General features: G+C 29.5%; 1 protein-coding gene across 1 annotated transcript in view; it reads right to left on the bottom strand.

Annotated features, from left to right (window-relative positions):
* Dscam3 (Down syndrome cell adhesion molecule 3) overlaps positions 1–19353 on the bottom strand; it is a 269026-nt gene extending 249673 nt beyond the window's left edge. Inside the window, exons 1-2 of the mRNA XM_088257902.1 lie at positions 19266–19353; positions 18291–18417 (exon numbers count right to left, since the gene is read on the bottom strand). Of these exons, the coding sequence (XP_088114028.1) occupies positions 18291–18336 (46 nt within the window). The 5' untranslated portion in view covers positions 18337–18417; positions 19266–19353. The remainder of the gene's footprint in view (positions 1–18290; positions 18418–19265) is intronic.

Raw genomic sequence — 19353 nt, 5'->3', positions numbered from 1 at the left:
AATATGAAATATTCTGATAAAATGAATTCAAATTGAGTAAATTTATGTACAGTAAAATAAAAGTATTAATATTATTATGTTCAACAAAGAATTTTGTGTGGTCTCCCATCAGTCTGATGATGTCGGTGTTGACAAAATCCAGTCACTGGTCAAGTGAAATATGTGTGGAAAAAAAATTATAGCTGTTATTTTATTATATGAAATGCAATTCCACCAAGAAATGTCGGTACAAAACTTAAATCCAATAAATATAAGGTATATAGTAGGAATTTGGTTATACTAGTTGTTTTCCATACAATTTTTTTTAAATTATCAGTTTTTCTAGGCATTTCAAATATTGCGTTGACAAAATGGGTTATTGGAAAAATTAATATAGGGGAAAAAAAAAATAATATTGTATTGAATATACACAGCTTGCTCCCCACATACCCCACCCGAGAAATCTAGGATTCTTACTGCTGGCTAAGTTCATAGAATTAGTGCCCGTTGGTAAATCTCCCTTAAAGAGCTTATTTCTTTATCTTGTAGCCTTGACATTCCATATGTAGAAAGAAAATAGTTTATTTATTGTTTCGACATTTATGTACTTTGTGGTAAGACATGATGAAATTGTAAAAGAAAAATACTTGTTTTTTACCACTTGAGGTTATTTTATTAAAAAGGAATAGTTTGGTCCATGTTTCCATCTTCAAAAACCAATAAAATGACTAATTCACAGCTTTGAATTTAACTTATTGAACGAAATGTGATCAAAAATAAAATCGTTATTAGACTTAAAAAAAAACAAAATCTTTTTCTTATTTATGTACCACAATTCCCTATAAATTTACTTTATTATTTTTAAAGGGCTTTTTTTAAACCTTGTATTGTTTTTGTGATGATCCATTCCACATTGGTGTTTTGTATTATAATCAATTATTTATATTTGCCATCAGAATCCAAAGGATCCATAGTAAAGATGTATGTATTTTTTTGAAAGAATAACGTAAGTTCAAATTGACGTTAGTTGGTGTAGTGTAAGTTAGGTTTTTATTGTATTTTAAAATACGATTTAAATGATTTTCTAAGAGAATACAGCAGAAACTTAAAAACTTTTATCTCAGATATAGAACTTCCACGAACATTTAAAGTAAAGTAAAGCGTTAAATATGAAATGTGTTTAAATTGTGTCAAATTATAGCAATCGAATAACATCTCTCCTTGAAGCGTGTATTATATTCAAGTACTTCTAACTGAGGAAGACAGAGAAATTCCTTAATAACGGGTTTCAGCGAAAACTTCATTCCGACATATTGAATATTTACCTAACAAAGGATTGAATTAATTCCTGCCATTTGAGTTTACCGAGTAAAGTTCAGCAACATTATTTGGTGTCTTCAGGAATATGAACGGTGTGACATTAAATATCTTTAAAACAATCATGTGTATAAAGGAGGTATATAGTGTACTTCGTATGAAGAAAATGAAAATTATTTTTTTAATGTTAAAGATTATTTACGTCAAGATATTTTATTGATATCCCAAATAAGATAAAGATGAACAATTATATCTTGAGTACTAACAGGGCTATTGACCCGTCATGGGCTAATTCTAGTGATCACTTTATACAGGTTATATAATTGGTAACCTTACTGGTCAAATTTCGGAAAGTATATTTGTGCTTCAATTAAAAAACTAATGAACATCAATTGAATATCGCAGATTAAAATTAGTAAGTTTTCTAATCGCAGAAACCTTAATGGAATATATGTAAGATTCTTATCGAATCGATTCGTATACTAGAAGACGCCCGAAAATATCATTTCTAATTTTTATTAAACATTTATTTTGACAAAAAATACAATATTTTGAGTGTCAAATTATTTGTCAAAGAATTATAAAATTTTTCACCACTTATTTACAACTAGTTTAAGAAATTTAAGTAGTATAGTTCTCAATTATGATTATAATAGTGAACGTTTCATGTTTTTTAAACTGATAACTCAAACCAGCCTATGACAGATCCCAGGCCCTGTAAATATGCAGACATTTCCGACACTCAAAATATGGTGAAAAACATTTTTTTTATGAATTTGAATTGTTTGAGAATTTATTTTTTATCAGAATTTAAAAACATGATTTATTTATGAACGCTTTCATATTTTCCTATAATTGATAACAATACATTAAAATATACAAATCACATACGCAATTGCATGATCGTGATATGAATATAAAAATACATAACCCCGTATTATTAATAGTTTCAGAGTATTGATATTTAATAAATACTGAATACGTAGCTTAAACGCAAATCAATATATTCAAACTGAGTAATTAAATTCATATCTGTGTTTCGTTACTTGAATGTAAATACGATAATATTAGTGTAATTTAACCCTTAATTTATGTAACATTGTATAAAATTCGTTTCAGTCCTAAGAAGTTTTATAATAAAGATTTAAGAACACATTAAAACTAAATTAAATTATTAATAATAAGAAAAATCTACAACTTCTTTCATTATTTGGTACATTTTTTTAGAGCCTAAGAAAATTTTTTTTTGATAAAAAAAATATTTGAATTATATTTATGTCTACATGTGTGTTTTGTCTTTTAATAATTAAATTAATATAAAAATTAAAATTGTGTATTAAAATGATTAAAGAAAACACTTCGTTTTTTACCACTTAAGTTTTATTATAGACTACATGTTTCAGAAGTTAAACTTCCATCATTCAGGTCTGTATAATGAGTTATTAAACAGACCTGAATGATGGAAGTTTAACTTCTGAAACATGTAGTCTATAATAAACCTCAAGTGGTAAAAAACGAAGTGTTTTCTTTAATCATTGTAACATTTCTTACCACAAAATTAATGCCGAAACAATAAATTGTGTATTAAAACATGGTTAACTTTATGGTATGGTAAAATAATTTATTTTAATGATCTGATGATGGAATGATTATTCCGAAAATGGCAGTCACAAGTTAATGTTTATTAACGTGGTACCACAAAAAGTGAACGATGAATGATAAGAAGAGTGTTAATGTAAGAATGTTTAACTTTCTTATCGATTTTTTTTAGTATTTTTATGTTCCTTTTTTTGATAATGCAGTTTATCTTTAAAGTTATGTTTCTTTTGTGTTATTTAATGTATTACTGTAATGATATTGTAAGAACCCGATCATAATTTTCTTAAAATGCAATTTATCAGAACCTTGCAATATTTTGAATCATGTTTTATATCAATAAATAAAGGCGGAGAATATTAAAAATCCAGTGAAGCAAATTATTTCTGTTTTTTTTATCGTTATTTAAATGAATGCTCCATTTTGCACCATAGCAAATTTTAATAACACACAATTCTCATGTTTTTTCGAGCATTCGTTTCCTGCGGAACTATCGCCGCATCACCAGTTCCCGGAAGATTGTGGAAGTGGAATTCTCGCGGTGATCACACGAGTCCACGAGTCGCATACACCAGTGGAGCCCGTGGACCGTGATGTGAATCGGAAATCCTTTTATTCAATAGTATTGTGCCCAAACCGCTGGCGGCTTTCACCACAACCCTTTGCATAAAGCGTTCCTTTCATAGCCTTCCTCCTCGCATCCCCACCGGGCGTTTAATAAAACTTTATTGGAATCGTTTGATATATTCTTTTTTGCAAACAAAATCATATGAGACATACTTTATTTTAAATATTTATTTGAGTAAAAAAATTATTTAAATATTTTGATAAGTCAACAAAGATGAAGAAGAATGTGAAAGTATTTACGGGTTATTTACATGGCTTATGACCTATCATATGCTGGTTAAGTTTTTACCTTACGTACGTGCAATATTCACCATTCTACCCATGATTGGCAAACACACTACTCAACATTATGGAACTCTTACATATTTTTATCATTAATCTCATAACATTGTAGATGTGAGTTCACTAGAGCCATCTTTGTTGGGTTGAGAAAGCTTTTATATGGCAGATACCTTTTTATTTGGATGTATGCAAGATCCTTAACAGATTTTTTAACATACCGAAAAACGCCCGAAATCAAGATATCTATACGTTTGTTTACATTTAATTATAAAGTAATTTTTTTTCTTCACTGGAATTTTTTTTTGACAAAATTTAACTATGTACAATATATACCGGACTATTGACACTTTTTTCTTTGTACGTAATAAATTAACAACCATATAATTAGTTTACTCCCCATCAATTTATGCGGAAACAATAAATAGTTGTTATTTTATCATATAAAAAGCTGTTCCACCAAGATATGTCAAAACAAAACTTCGATCCGATAATTTTCTATGGTAAAGACTTTGTTATTTTGACAAAGAGAAATTAATTGAAGCCTAATAACTAAACTAACTAACTAACTAACCATCACGCCGCTTCCCCGCAGGGGTAGGCAGAGAGAATAGAGCGCCACACCACTCTGTCCTTGCAAACATTCTTCGCCTCTTCCACGTTCATTCATCTCCTCATACATACCCGCCGATTGTTACGACTCCTAACCTGACCACTTTCAAGTATTTGGCATACCTGATCGTGCCATGTTTTTCTCGGTCTTCCTCTGCTTCTTTACCCGCTAACATTCGCGTCATAAATTTGTTTTACTGTTCTTTCCTCACTCATTCGTTCTACATGTCCAAACCATCTCAACACACCTTTCTTAATTTTATCGATAATGCTTATCTCAGCTTTGCATTCCTTCCTTATTTCACTATTCGTACATCTATCATACATCGTTTGGTCGCACATTCTTCTGAGAGATCGCATTTCGACTACATTCAGTCTACTTTCATCCTTTTTTTGCCAACTCCATGTTTCACTTCCATATATTAGAGTTGGAACCAGTACTCCGTTGTGCACTGCCAGTTTAGCTTCCGCTGATAGGTTTTTATTTGCTATAACTTTGTTAACACTTTGTTATTAGGCTATTTATGCTATATAGCAAATAGCCTAATAACAAAGTGACCTATCCTCATAACTTTCGTTCTGTATCCTTGTTGTATGACCCGCTTTATATAACATGAGATTACATTGGTATAGTTAGCAAACTGCTGTCTCCGAAACTTTCTTAGACTCGGGATAGCAATTCGTCAAATAATGTTACGCATTATTAACTTATTTGAACTTGAATTACAAGAAAGTGCTTCCGTTGGCCGTGGCTGAGTTCTGGGCACCAGCCCCACATCTCAGTAATTATTCATCTCGAGTTAGATAATTCAAGGTGTCACTTTGAAGTACACCAAACTTGGGTGAAGGCACTAATTTCAGATTCTGAACTACAAAGTACATCGTGCCCCATTTGATAAAACGTCCACAAACTTGTGTGAATACAGTATAAATATCGATTGAAGTTTTCAAAGAGATATCCCCACATTAATATGACATTATTATTGTTTTAAAAAAGTTGAGGAATATCTTTTCTGAGCCATAATTTCAATTAATTATATTAATAAAAAAATCATTCGTTCATCAAAAGTCGAACTTTTTCGATTGAAGATATATAAAGTTGTATTCGTTTAATTAGAGGAAGACCGAGAAAAACATGGCACGATCAGGTATACTAAATACATGAAAGTGGTCAAGTTAGGAGTCGTAATAATCGGGGGGTATATATGAGGAGATGCATGAACGTGGAAGAGGCGAAGAATTTTTGCAAAGACACAGTGGTGTGGCGTTCTATTCTCTCTGCCTACCTCTGCGGGGAAGTGGAGTAATGGTTGGTTAGTTTCGTTAAAATATTGTCTACCCTGTTTATTAGGGCGTTTTAATATTGTTTTAACTAAACCAAGGAACCGATACTAATTGGTACGTTGGTTAAAAATTGGAAATCAAAATTTGAGGTGTTTTCGTTCCATACAAATTAATGGGTCTCTGCTAAATAAAACTTTCTAAATCCAAACATAGATGGCTGTTGTGAATTCAATCATGGATAAGGATGTCATGTGATTGATCGTATACGATTATGTGTGACCTTCAAAAAAATTAGTTTTGTGGTTATCAATCATGGATAGAATAATGTTTGTTACAAGTGTGTAAATTGATCATTTAATCAGCATATGACATGTCATAACCCATGTAAATACCCATGTTTCGATATTAGTTTTCATCTATGTTGAGATGTCAAATATTATATAAGTACTATGCATTTTTTAAAATGGACAAACTTTAAATACATACGCCAACCATGGGGGGGATATTACAATAAATTAATTTTTTTATTTATACAATATAAAATTATCTTTATTTTGAAAAATACTTTTGTCTCTTCAATTTAAATAAATAAAAATCTCTCGAAATACACAACGTGAATATGACCCGAAAACATTTTAGGGGCTGCTGAAATTAATCCTACTTAAAAAGAAATTTATTTTTTATGTGGAGCTTTCTTTAACGACACTTGACCAAGATGGTATATTTTAATTTAAACAAAATTAATTATTTTTCGTAATTACTGCATAACTTCAGGCACCATACGCCAGTCAAGTGTAAAAGTTTAGTCTGAGAATTTTTAATAACGTAAGTGATTACAAGAATATTTAATAATTATATTTCACATATAATAACTGCCTTCTTATTCCGGGTATTTTATTTTTCATTTAAATATATAATTACTTCATTTTTGCTGTTTCGAAATGAAATTCAAAGCTTACATTTTGTAAACTTTAAATGTATATATATTATACTTTAAAAAAATACTTTTAAAATCGTATTTCTGTTCAAAAAAGGCACTTAAAAAAAGAAATAACTCGCAAAACCTCTACTATTAGAGGCTAGTCTGTAGGTAGGATAGTAAGGGTAGGGAAAGTTAATGTAAAAATTGTTTTATAAACACCCAGACCAATTGAAAAAAATATTTTATGATTTTATTTGCAATTGGCGGGAATCGAACCCGTGACGTCAATTTTGTAGTCGAACGTCTACCCACCCACGTCACGGCGCCTGTTGGTACCTGAAATTAAATAAGGTACCTGAAATGATCTCACGAGTGTATTATGTATGTATATCTCGAGGAAAATTTACTTCAATTCAAATTTTATTTTATTTTATTTTTAAACTAATCGTATATCGCGTTACTAAAATCACAAAAGGATGCCTTTAGATTTTTCCCATAGATGCATTGGAAAACATTCCTTTGTCTAGCTGGTAATTCGCCATCTGCCGTTTTCACAAAGCCAGTTATTTTTCCACGTCAGTTACAAACTAGTTAACCGTACTTTGTTGGACCGTAGCGTGTTCATTATTTTCTCCAATACTCCATCTGCTATGAACTAGGTCCTCCGTATGTCAGCGTCATCACCAGCGTATTACCCTAACGCAAGTTTGGTTTTTAGTGATAGCTAACTAGCACGTCACCATCAACGGAGACAATAAATTCCAATTATTTTACATCAACATGATGAAAAGTTTTTCCACAATTTTGACGGAGAAATAAAAAAATTTGTACCACATTATTTTGGGTTATGGATTTGTGATTTTAATTAAGTAAGTATGAACGTTGAATACTTATTTTCGTTTTTTATTTGACGGAAACAAAAAAACCCGTTTTTATTGATCTGACATCAATTTGTAGAACTCTTTAATTTACATTTTAAATATTCAAGTCAAACACTAAGTTTTCAGTATTTGACTATTTTTTAAGGCCAGATTAGTTTGAAAATTCCTTAACAAAGCGAAACAATTGTCACGAGTTCGAGAATGCCTTAACGAGGAAAAGCAGTTGTCACGAATTTTATTTTTTTATATATATTTTTTTAAACACAAATGTACAAATTAGAAGATCTTAAAAATCAGTGTTTGATTTTGTTATTTAAAATACAAAAAAATTGATTTTTAAACGAAAATAGTTTAAATTAATTTATTTTATATATTCATTTTGACCCCAAACGCTCCAACCACTATTCTACGGTCTTATTTAATCGAACTAAAATATTTTAAAAATCGATATAAAAATAATAATTCATCAAAATCAAACTTTATATGATTCTTCTATGATGTTTTCAAATGTTAAAAGAAATTTAAATATAAAATTATTTTTTGGGCGTAAGTTTTGAAATTTCATGTACGTATAAAATTATTCATTATATAAGTTATGATAGATCACAAGCAAGTTTTTCGCAAAATTCATCTTGAGTAATGAACAACGATCTTTTCGCTTTTCTAGTAAGGTGCTGAAATGTAAAATCTGTCGAGTAAACAAAACTTTTCAGGGGAAATTTCATAAGGCTGAAAAAAACTGAAAGTTGAAAGTCATTTGTTTTAGTAATGGAATTTTAATGATGTCTTGATGTGACTTGGGAGTCTGTTAATAGTTTCCCATGGTGAAAAACTTTGTACATCGGGTTTCAAGTGTTTTATAACTTAATCCATTTTTAAGACGTAAACTGTTGATGTCTTGATTAATCACAATCATAAATTGCAAACTTAATGAATACTTCAGTATGATGTTATTGCCGTATGATTTCACAACTATTTTAACAATTTTATTACAATCTTGAATATTATTTGTAAATTTTCATAATGATTAAAATGTGTAATTTTTGGTTTTTCATTTTATAAAATGTTTTTTTGTATGAGGTTTACCAAAGTCTAAATAAATATGATCAAATTTGATAATCACAACAAATCTGTAAAATAAAAATAAAATAAATTCATATTTACATAATTTTAATTTAAATAATTTTGCATGTTTTATGAATTTTCAATCTAAAAGATAACCTTAATAAAGTAATTATGTTTAATGTTATTTTTTTAAATCAAACACAGATTTTTTGAGTCTACTTAGTTGTATTTTATAAAAAAAAACACTTTTAACAAAATTAACTTTGTGACAATTATTTCGCCTAGTTATGGCATTTTCAAACGAATGTTTCGAACGAACATATGTATATGTACAATATATATATATATATATATATATATATATATATATATATATATATATATATATATATATATATATATATATATATATATATATATATATACATATATAAATATATATATATATATATATATATATATATATATATATATATATATATATATATATATATATATATATATATATATTATATATAAATTAAATCTATTAAAAAAGTGCTAGCGTAGTGCAACTGACAAAGCTTTACATAAAGTTATGTTGTAAACGGCAAATGGCAACCCAACATTTGTGGTTCAACAAGGAGTGTAAGAAGAGGAACCTGGTGCCGAGATATCAAATCATGGTTATCAACTCCTGCCTTCTTTTATATATAACATACAAATTTGTAAAGCCTCTCACCAGTCTGATGATGTCGGTAACGACGAAACCCGGTCGCTGGTCAAATAAAAAAGTGGAAAAGCTAAAAATATTGGTTTTAATCTAATAATAAATTAAAAATGCAATTCCATCACGAAGTGTCAGTGGATAATATAAATCTATTAAAAAGTGCTAGCGTAGTGCAACTGACAAAGCTTTACATAAAGTTATGTTGTAAACGGCAAATGGCAACCCAACATTTGTGGTTCAACAAGGAGTGTAAGAAGAGGAACCTGGTGCCGAGATATCAAATCATGGTTATCAACTCCTGCCTTCTTTTATATATAACATACAAATTTGTAAAGCCTCTCACCAGTCTGATGATGTCGGTAACGACGAAACCCGGTCGCTGGTCAAATAAAAAAGTGGAAAAGCTAAAAATATTGGTTTTAATCTAATAATAAATTAAAAATGCAATTCCATCACGAAGTGTCAGTGGATAATATAAATCTATTAAAAAGTGCTAGCGTAGTGCAACTGACAAAGCTTTACATAAAGTTATGTTGTAAACGGCAAATGGCAACCCAACATTTGTGGTTCAACAAGGAGTGTAAGAAGAGGAACCTGGTGCCGAGATATCAAATCATGGTTATCAACTCCTGCCTTCTTTTATATATAACATACAAATTTGTAAAGCCTCTCACCAGTCTGATGATGTCGGTAACGACGAAACCCGGTCGCTGGTCAAATAAAAAAGTGGAAAAGCTAAAAATATTGGTTTTAATCTAATAATAAATTAAAAATGCAATTCCATCACGAAGTGTCAGTGGATAATATAAATCTATTAAAAAGTGCTAGCGTAGTGCAACTGACAAAGCTTTACATAAAGTTATGTTGTAAACGGCAAATGGCAACCCAACATTTGTGGTTCAACAAGGAGTGTAAGAAGAGGAACCTGGTGCCGAGATATCAAATCATGGTTATCAACTCCTGCCTTCTTTTATATATAACATACAAATTTGTAAAGCCTCTCACCAGTCTGATGATGTCGGTAAAGACGAAACCCGGTCGCTGGTCAAATAAAAAAGTGGAAAAGCTAAAAATATTGGTTTTAATCTAATAATAAATTAATATATATATATATATATATATATATATATATATATATATATATATATATATATATATATATATATATATATATATATATATATATATATATATATATATATATATATATATATATATATATATATATATATATATATATATATATATGGTTTTCTAGATATATTGTCTTTGAAAAATTAATATTTCGTATTTGAGAAAAGTAATAATTCCCATGTTAATTGAAACGAGACACCCAGAAATGATGATAAATCCATCCCTCGGTTCTCCTTTAGTAATTACATCTTTTCTTATTAATTCCACGATTATTTCACCATTTTATCTTAATCCGTCGAATTCAAATACTCAAATCTCATTTATATTGCTACCCTTTTAACGCGTTCCATACAATTTGTAGTAAATTACTCTGCAAACGACTTGTATTTCAAATAATTCTTAATTTGAAGCTTTATTTCAAATTCACGTATTTAAATATGACTCTCCGTGATCTCGATCAATTTTTTGTTAAAATTTAAGAGCGTGTTTAAAAAATGCATTAAAATATTACTGATTTTTTTTTATTGTTTAAAATTAATACTACTTGTTTCATCGACCTAGTTCTGCCATTTAAAAAACAGGTCATTAATAACTAAAATTTTATTATACCTCGATCTTTTTCCTACCTTTTACCTAACCCAACCTTTTACCTGTGGGGATCTCTAATACTTAAAAAAACCTACCATTGGCCAAGTGAAAGAGATACAAAATTGACCTTTGCAGTAACTTCCTAATTAGTTACGCATAATGTGCAGGGGGAGAAATCCGTCCGTTAAGACCTTTTGTTACTGACATACAGAGCTTCGTTCGCCTGAGATACCTTTCGTGTTCAAAATAAAAACGTATTCAATTATTTTTCAAGTATGATTGTTTTTTTCCAATTCCTCTATAAATATGTTTATAAGTAAGCAAAATATGAGTTTATTTTAACATTAGTCATAAAATGTTAATATTTTGTTTCATGAACATAAATTTCGATTTTTAATAATAAAAGCAATATTCCGTTTTTATGTTAGGTTGATTCGATAAATTTAAATTTTATTCATAAAATATGATTATTTCTTAGATATGAATATATTTCAAAATATACAATAATTAAAATACGTGATCAAAATACTTTTAATGCATGTTATGTGAAAACAATATTTATATCTATTATATGCTTTATTAAATATGTAGCACAATTTTAGAGGATTGTCTGTAAGTTAGATAATAAGGATGTAAGATAGATAGATACGAAAAAGTTATCACGAATATCCAAACCAATTGTTACTTCATGAAAAAAAAATTCAACCTTAATCGAATCAAACTAGGAATCAAAACAAAATTGTCATTCATTGTATAGGCGCTTAATTTGTAGAACTTCGTTATCTTAATTTTCAATTTTAAAATTAAACACTGATTTTAAAGCTCCACTGAGTTGTATGATTTTATTTTTCAAACACATTAAAATAAAATTCGTGACAATTGTTTCGTCTTTTAAGGGTATTCTCAAACTACCGCAGTTTGATCATGCCCTAATAAGGTTAAACAATTGTCACTTGTGTCTTTTTTTATGTAATAATAATAAAAATATACAACTTAGTAGATCGTAAAAATCTGTATCTGATATTAATATTTTAAAAACTTACTTGTTATTTTTGTCATAGCGTTGCAATTGAAGTAATGTTTTAAAAAATATATTCCTAAAAACATATTTACTAATGTGAATAGGTCGCAAATGAAGGAGAAACATAATAATGTTCATAGAAAATTTCAATAAACGTTTCGGCTGAATCGCACCAACTATGATTTGCATAATTTGGGCAATAATTTCGCATTATTCATGGCTGATTTTTCGATTGTTCCCTTGAATTGCGTAGGGAGGGGGTCGTTATATATGAATGTACCCTCCAAATGTAGGTCAGAGGAGAAACGTTCACATTAATTAACAAACTAGTGTTCAGGGTGCAAACAGTAGCGGATGTTTGGATAATATAATTAGAACGTTTCACATAATTTCCAATTCCTCGTGTCATAAATGATATAGCTCCAATGCAATGCAGTGACACGACGAATATTAATATTCAACTGCTATGGGCGTACCTATAAAATTTTATTCGTGTCCAAATACTTGTTCACAAATAAAAGTTTTTGGACACATTCAAAAAATGTTGTATATAAATTATCTGGTCAAATTATAAGCTAAAATAATAAAATTAAAAGTATATTTTCTGGCGTTTCTCATGTGATTATAATAAATGATTTGAACCTTATATACAAATAAAAAGCTTCTATTATCTCACCAATAGTGAAATTATAGTGATTCAAGTAAAATGTTTCGAAATTTGATCATATATTAAGAACTTCCAAGAATTTGAGTAGTGTGGTTGTCAATCATGGGAAGAATTGGTGAATGTTACACCATTGTTGGTGGTATAAAGTGATCAGTTAATCCTGCTTACGACGGTAGTAAGCCCTGTAAATGCCCAGACTTTCATATTCTTCCTCATGTATGTTGAGATGACAAAAAAATAATACGTTATATTTTATCATGAAATTATCTTATGTTTTCTTTCAAACTTTGGTATAATTATGCCTAAGTACCTTTTTCCATCAGTTTAAGTAATATTACCTCTACTAATATTATATGCATGTACATGTCTCGACTTGAGATGACGCATATATCGTTTTTTATACGGAAGAAGATCATCACAAGGATAACGAGCTGACATTTGACTGGCTTAAGTGATCACTTTATATACTTGTGTAACGCACATTATTGAACATCTTTATGTCATTAATTTTTAAAAGTTGTATAAATACACTTTTATAGGATTCTTTTCGTATATTGTTATTTGATAGATTTGAAATTTCGGCTTAGCGGTTTGGGTTGAAAAATTTGTGTACCTAGCTTGTCTAATAAATAATAACGAATTGAAAATATTACCTCTTTTAAGGAAATCGAGTATTTGAAAAATAAAATAAATAAAGCTACACTGTGGAGAAAATATTTCTAATGATGCTTTAAAGATGCCGTGTTAATTTACATAAAGACTAAGCTTTATTGAAATTTGTACAAACCACTTATTTTAACATTTCTAGTCATAATACATGAACATCAAAAATAAATATTTAAATGTTACCAGAATTATCATTAAATTATGAAAACATTAGTTATATTGAAATTTTTTAATTAAATTTTTGAAAAATGAAATTTCATTTCTTCACGTGTCACGTAAAAGCTGTATTTGATCTTTGAAATGTGGGCAAAATCATAGCTGAATTTTCATTGTATTAAACTCTCTCCTAATCATCCATCGTTCATTTTGTGTAATATCACTTATAATCATTACACATTTTAAGTGGTATTACACAAAGTGTGTTTGTGTGTATTACACATTTGGTATTACACAAATGATGAGAAGAGTATTATATTTCCATACCACAAAGTTACCAATGCTTTAAATAAACAAAATATTTTAAAGTAGATAATATTTGGATCGATGGCGAAAAAATTCAAAGAACCTTTTTAATCCGCTGAATTTTGAAAGCGCCCCTCAAAACACCCTCACGCCTCGCCAAACTTTCACATCCCTGTCAATAGTACACTGGACCGACTAGTTTCGCGTTCGCCTCTGTATGGAATTAGCATATAACTCATTACTATCCCTTTGACCTGGGCTACAGAAACTCATAGGAAGGGTATACGTATTTACGTAAGACTGCATTTGACCCGATGACATAATGTAATGATCGATTATTTACATTTTTTCATTATAAGGGTATTGATCTAATGGAGGGTGATGAGGATGTTTGATGAGCTTATTAGGGCATCCCTTTTTACAGAAAAAAATTAACATATTTTGTAATAGAAATAATAATAATTCTATCATTTGTCATTTTGAAAGCAATAACGTCCTTACTGTGTTTTGAAATCAGATTTAAAAATAGGGGATATGCAATTATAACAAATGGATATGCCAAAATTAAAATACTGTTTAATCGATAGCATAGTACATTATTCTACTCGTTACAATGAGCTGCCTGACGTTTTGTGCCTACACATAGTTGATTAGAGGCTAAACTGACGATGGGGATTCGATTCTCGACAATACTGCAAAAAATTGTGTTCAATTTTGAACTAGTCTAAGAGTTTTAAAATGCAAAGCATTTTCCATATCTTATTTTCCTATTACAGCTCTAAGAGAATATGTGAATTGTTAATTTAATATGAAAAATCTAATATTACGTTTGCTGTTACGTTCAACAGATGGCGCTGCCATTATATGTTTTCACCAACACATGTTTTAAAAACACTTACGAATTCAAATGCAACGTTGTAGCAAAACTTGAAGAAAAAAAAAAACAAATCGTGAATACATTTTTAAGAATCATTAAAATTATCAAAGATATTAAACAATACTTACAGCCTTTGACCCCTGCGGCTACACTGTTCTTCGAGCGATTTGATTGTACGGTACTACATAATTTGCTATCGGGCTAGTTCTGATACGTTATTCTATGAACTGGACAAAAAACACCGCTAAATTATGAACTAAATTCAGTTGAGTTTTATTGATGAAACTATTGTTAAAAAAACGATGAAACTATTGCGAATAATAATTTTATTCATGCATTTGAACCCTGTCTTCGCCCCAACGGAGTACAGGGTACTGCATCATATAAAAGCTGTGTTATCTTGATCGTCAACACATGATGGAAAGGTAATCAGCCTTCTACTTCAGTTACAAGTCCAGGGTAATATTGAAAAAATATTACAGTGAAACTTTTTTACTGTAATATTTATTCATGGAAAGGTAATCAGCTTTCTACTTCAGTTACCAGTCCAGGGTAATATTGAATCAATTTTTCTGTGAAAAAGTCACTTGATATTTATTTGATTCCTCTGGGAATTAAACTCAGGACCTCCAAAACGGTAGCCGAGCGTGCTGACCATTACACTACGGAAGCGGGCAGATAAATAGATGGTGTAATTTTTAAAAGATTAAAAAAATAATATTTTATTTGTTACTTTTAATATACAAAAGTGAATCAGGTTGGCAAATACAGTTTTTATCGTAATTTAAGGTTCTGACTCTACGTGGGCAAAGTGCCAGATTCTAACTCTTCTTGCCTTCCATTGTGTCAAAAATATACCGGGAGAACATAACTGGGGAAGAGTCTATAAATATACCTTCGAAGAGGTAGTATCAACTTCCGCTCTGTTGATACTGTCCACAGCTGTTATTGAACCCTAAGGAAGCGATATTGAAATAAACGAGACAGGTTTATCGGTATTCTTATTGAATTCAGTGAACTGATTTTTATAATTGAGTTGATTCATATCAACTTTATTACATTAAGGGATAAAAATCACTTAAAAGTAAATTTCACTGTGGGAGACCCAAATTTAATTATCGCGGTAATATCGTGATTAAAAATAAACGTACCCAAGTTACTGAAATAAAAGAATAGCCATTCATCCATCTAAAAAATTAAATTTTAAGTTTTAAATATGTGTATTGATTAATACAAAATATTGTAAGTGACTTAGTTACTAGTGGCTGTTAGTGTCCGCCACCATAGTGTAATGGTCAGTACGCTCGGCTACCGTTCTGAAGGTCCCGGGTTTGATTCCCAGGGGTGTATAAATAAATATAAGTGATTTACTAACTGTAATATTTCATCAATATTACCCCGGACTGGTACCTTAAGCGGAGGGCTGATCACCTTTCCTTCATGTGTAAACAATCAAGATTACTCTGCGTTTATATGACGCAGTGCCCTTTGCACCATTGGGGTGCGGATAAGGGTTTTATTATTACTGTTAGTGACTCAGTAAAGCCATTGTTTCATCGATTCTAGGGTCAAAATAAAAACGACTATTGTTGTGGAAAAATCCTTTTTTAACTTATGTAAATATGATCTTGATAGATTTATATTATCCACTGACACTTCGTGATGGAATTGCATTTTAATATATTATTAGATTAAAACTAATATTTTAAGCTTTTCCACTTGATTTTTATTTGACCAGCGACCGGATTTTGTCGTTACCGACCAGTCTGATGATGTCGGTAACGACGAAACCCGGTCGCTGGTCAAATAAAAATAAAGTGGAAAAGCTTAAAATATTGGTTTTAATCTTATAATATATTGATATATCTTTTATATTTTTTTCATTATGTGAAGCTTATAGAGTCTACAAACTGCTTTCAATTTGTATTATTATTACTTATTGCTACAATTACTTCTTATATTAGAGCTCAGCTCTTTTGCATCCTCTCAAGTCAAGTTTGCATCTCGTAGTTCAGATGAGAACTGCCAACGAATAATCAGCAGTGGACATCCAGAGCGGCAAGAACATAAAGATTGATGATAGAGAAATGGTAGAGAAAGTCCAAAAGAAGTTTTTGAGGTATCTCTACATGAGAGAGTACGGCTATTATCCTTGGCTTTACTCGACCGAGTTTCTCCAGGGTATGCTTGGCTACAATAGTTTAGAGACTAGAAGGAATGTGTATTTGATTACGCATTTTTTTCGATTGTTGAGCGGTATGATCGATAATCCTGAAATTATCCGGACTATTGGTCTGTATGTTCCCGATAGTTACCTAAGACAGCGTCGGCATAGATAGTTTCACATTCCTATACACAGGATCAACCTGCCGATGGTTATGCCTGTAGGAAGAGCTACCGCTATGTTGAACAATATCTTATTGGATATTGATCTGTTCCATGTGTCCGAAGGAGTCTTCCGAAGCGGGATTCTTCTACACATTTAACAAGAGTCTTCTTACTTACTTTTTAATTTGTTTTTTAATGTATATGCCTTAAATGTTAGTTTGTAATGTATATATTAATTATTGAAAAAATTGAATTGAATCGAATTGAATAATTGATAAAGGGATTCATGGCATAGCCAATTTAACCGCCTTTTTTGGTGACAGTTGTGATTATAAGTTGCTGCGTCCTGCGCCTTATTTCTACTACATCCTAAATCTATTAAAGAAAATACCTGTTTTAGACAATGTATGTTTCCATATTTCACAGGCGTATATGGGAATCATACAGTTATTACATAAAATACATTTTGTTTTGATTAAGTAAAAACCTGATATTTAAACAGTCTTCATACTTTTGATTGCAGTGTCCGCAATATCCAAGTGTGCTACTGATTTTGGAGATGTACCCTTTTAAATTATATAAGCTCCAATATGTATAAATAAAACTAAACATTTTTGACCCTATCGAAGTGTGGGTTAATCAACGTCACGAGTTACTAGGTATCTGAGCATGAGCTGTTACACAGCACATGAGTTTTAGAAACATTAATTTTTACCCCACGTTCGTAAAAGACCGATTTTTCATTAAATATTTTCAATAAATTGAAATCGACAATATGTTAAAAACCCTCGATGGAGTCATCGATCTTCGATGGGGCCATCATTTTAGTACCTGAGGTTACATAAAAAAGGAGATTATTTTTCAGTCGAATCGTGATAATTTGCGAAGAATATGATTTTTTACGATGATAAAGAAAAAAACATAAGTACGCAGCTTTGTTTGAATAAGTAATTATTGTTTTTTGTATATTTTTATGTAGGCACATTAAAAAAAACTCAACCAAGCAATTATTTAAGAAAAATAAACTTATTTTACTTTTTAAAGGAATACATGTTAATAAAACACATATTTTTAAATAGACATTTACATAACACATACAATGAGAATTTACATATCATATGTAAAAAGAATTTGCATGTATTTCTGTTTTAGATAACACATCCAAAAGTTTCCCAATGTTTAAATTGGGCTAAGAAAATAAAAAGTCTAGCGCTCGTTACTCCCGAAAGGCCTTTTTGAGTGGAAATTTAATAAGACGCCGGAAGGAAGTACTTACCGTAGACAAACAGTAGTACCACCGGAAGTGCCGTCGGCGTCGCCATCTGACGTTGGCACTGACAACTAATTTTGTCCTCCGGACGTTAACACATCCTTCCACTGCTCCTAACAATGCCTTTCCGCCCCTGGAAAAAATCTTCGTATAATCAAGGAGGCCTTTTTCCGTAAACTGAATTTCCAGTATCTTTATAAAATGTATTTGTCTGCAATAAAGTGTAAGAATAAATTTATTATAAAATTAAAAACTATCACAACTAAAAGAAAAACAAAAAATGTGTAAAAATATTTAAATCTGACAAATAAAATGAACAAAATATTTCTTTTTCATCGAAAATTTTAAGTTTACTCACCTAATAAAGATACATTAATGTATATATATATATATATATATATATATATATATATATATATATATATATATATATATATATATATATATATATATATATATATATATATATATATATATATATATATATATATATATATATATATATATATATATATATATATATATATATATATATATATATATATATATATATATATATATATATATATATATATATATATATATATATATATATATATATATATATATATATATATATATATATATATATATGTGTGTGTATGTGTGTGTATGTATAAACATATACAAAAGTACACAAAATAGTCGTTTTTTCTGAGATTAACTGTTAAAATTTACAAACATGTACTTATATGTTTAACATTTATTTGTGTAAATGTTATATTGATATATTTTTATTTTATTTTATTTTTCTTAAAAATACGTTTAAAATCGAGTGTTTATGAGATAATTTAATTGATTTTATCAAGTAGAGATAACATATTTATTTTTATTAATATGTACAGTTTGTTTTTATTTTATAACGATTATGCAATTTACATTCATAAATAACAAAAAAATATAAAAAAACTTAAAAACTTATATTCTGCAATTAATATTTACCTTTAAAACAAGTGAAATTTAAGCTTCGTAACTAAACATATCCTTTAAATCCTTCGAATGTCCAAAAAAACTCACAGAAGCACATAAC

Source organism: Brachycentrus maculatus, unplaced genomic scaffold, assembly GCF_059751285.1.
Source record: "Brachycentrus maculatus isolate JH-2025_06_01 unplaced genomic scaffold, ASM5975128v1 h1tg000089l, whole genome shotgun sequence".
Classification (NCBI taxonomy): Eukaryota; Metazoa; Arthropoda; class Insecta; order Trichoptera; family Brachycentridae; genus Brachycentrus; species Brachycentrus maculatus.
The sequence above is the reverse complement of the archived record's forward strand: the minus strand, read 5'-3'. Positions and strand labels throughout refer to the sequence as shown.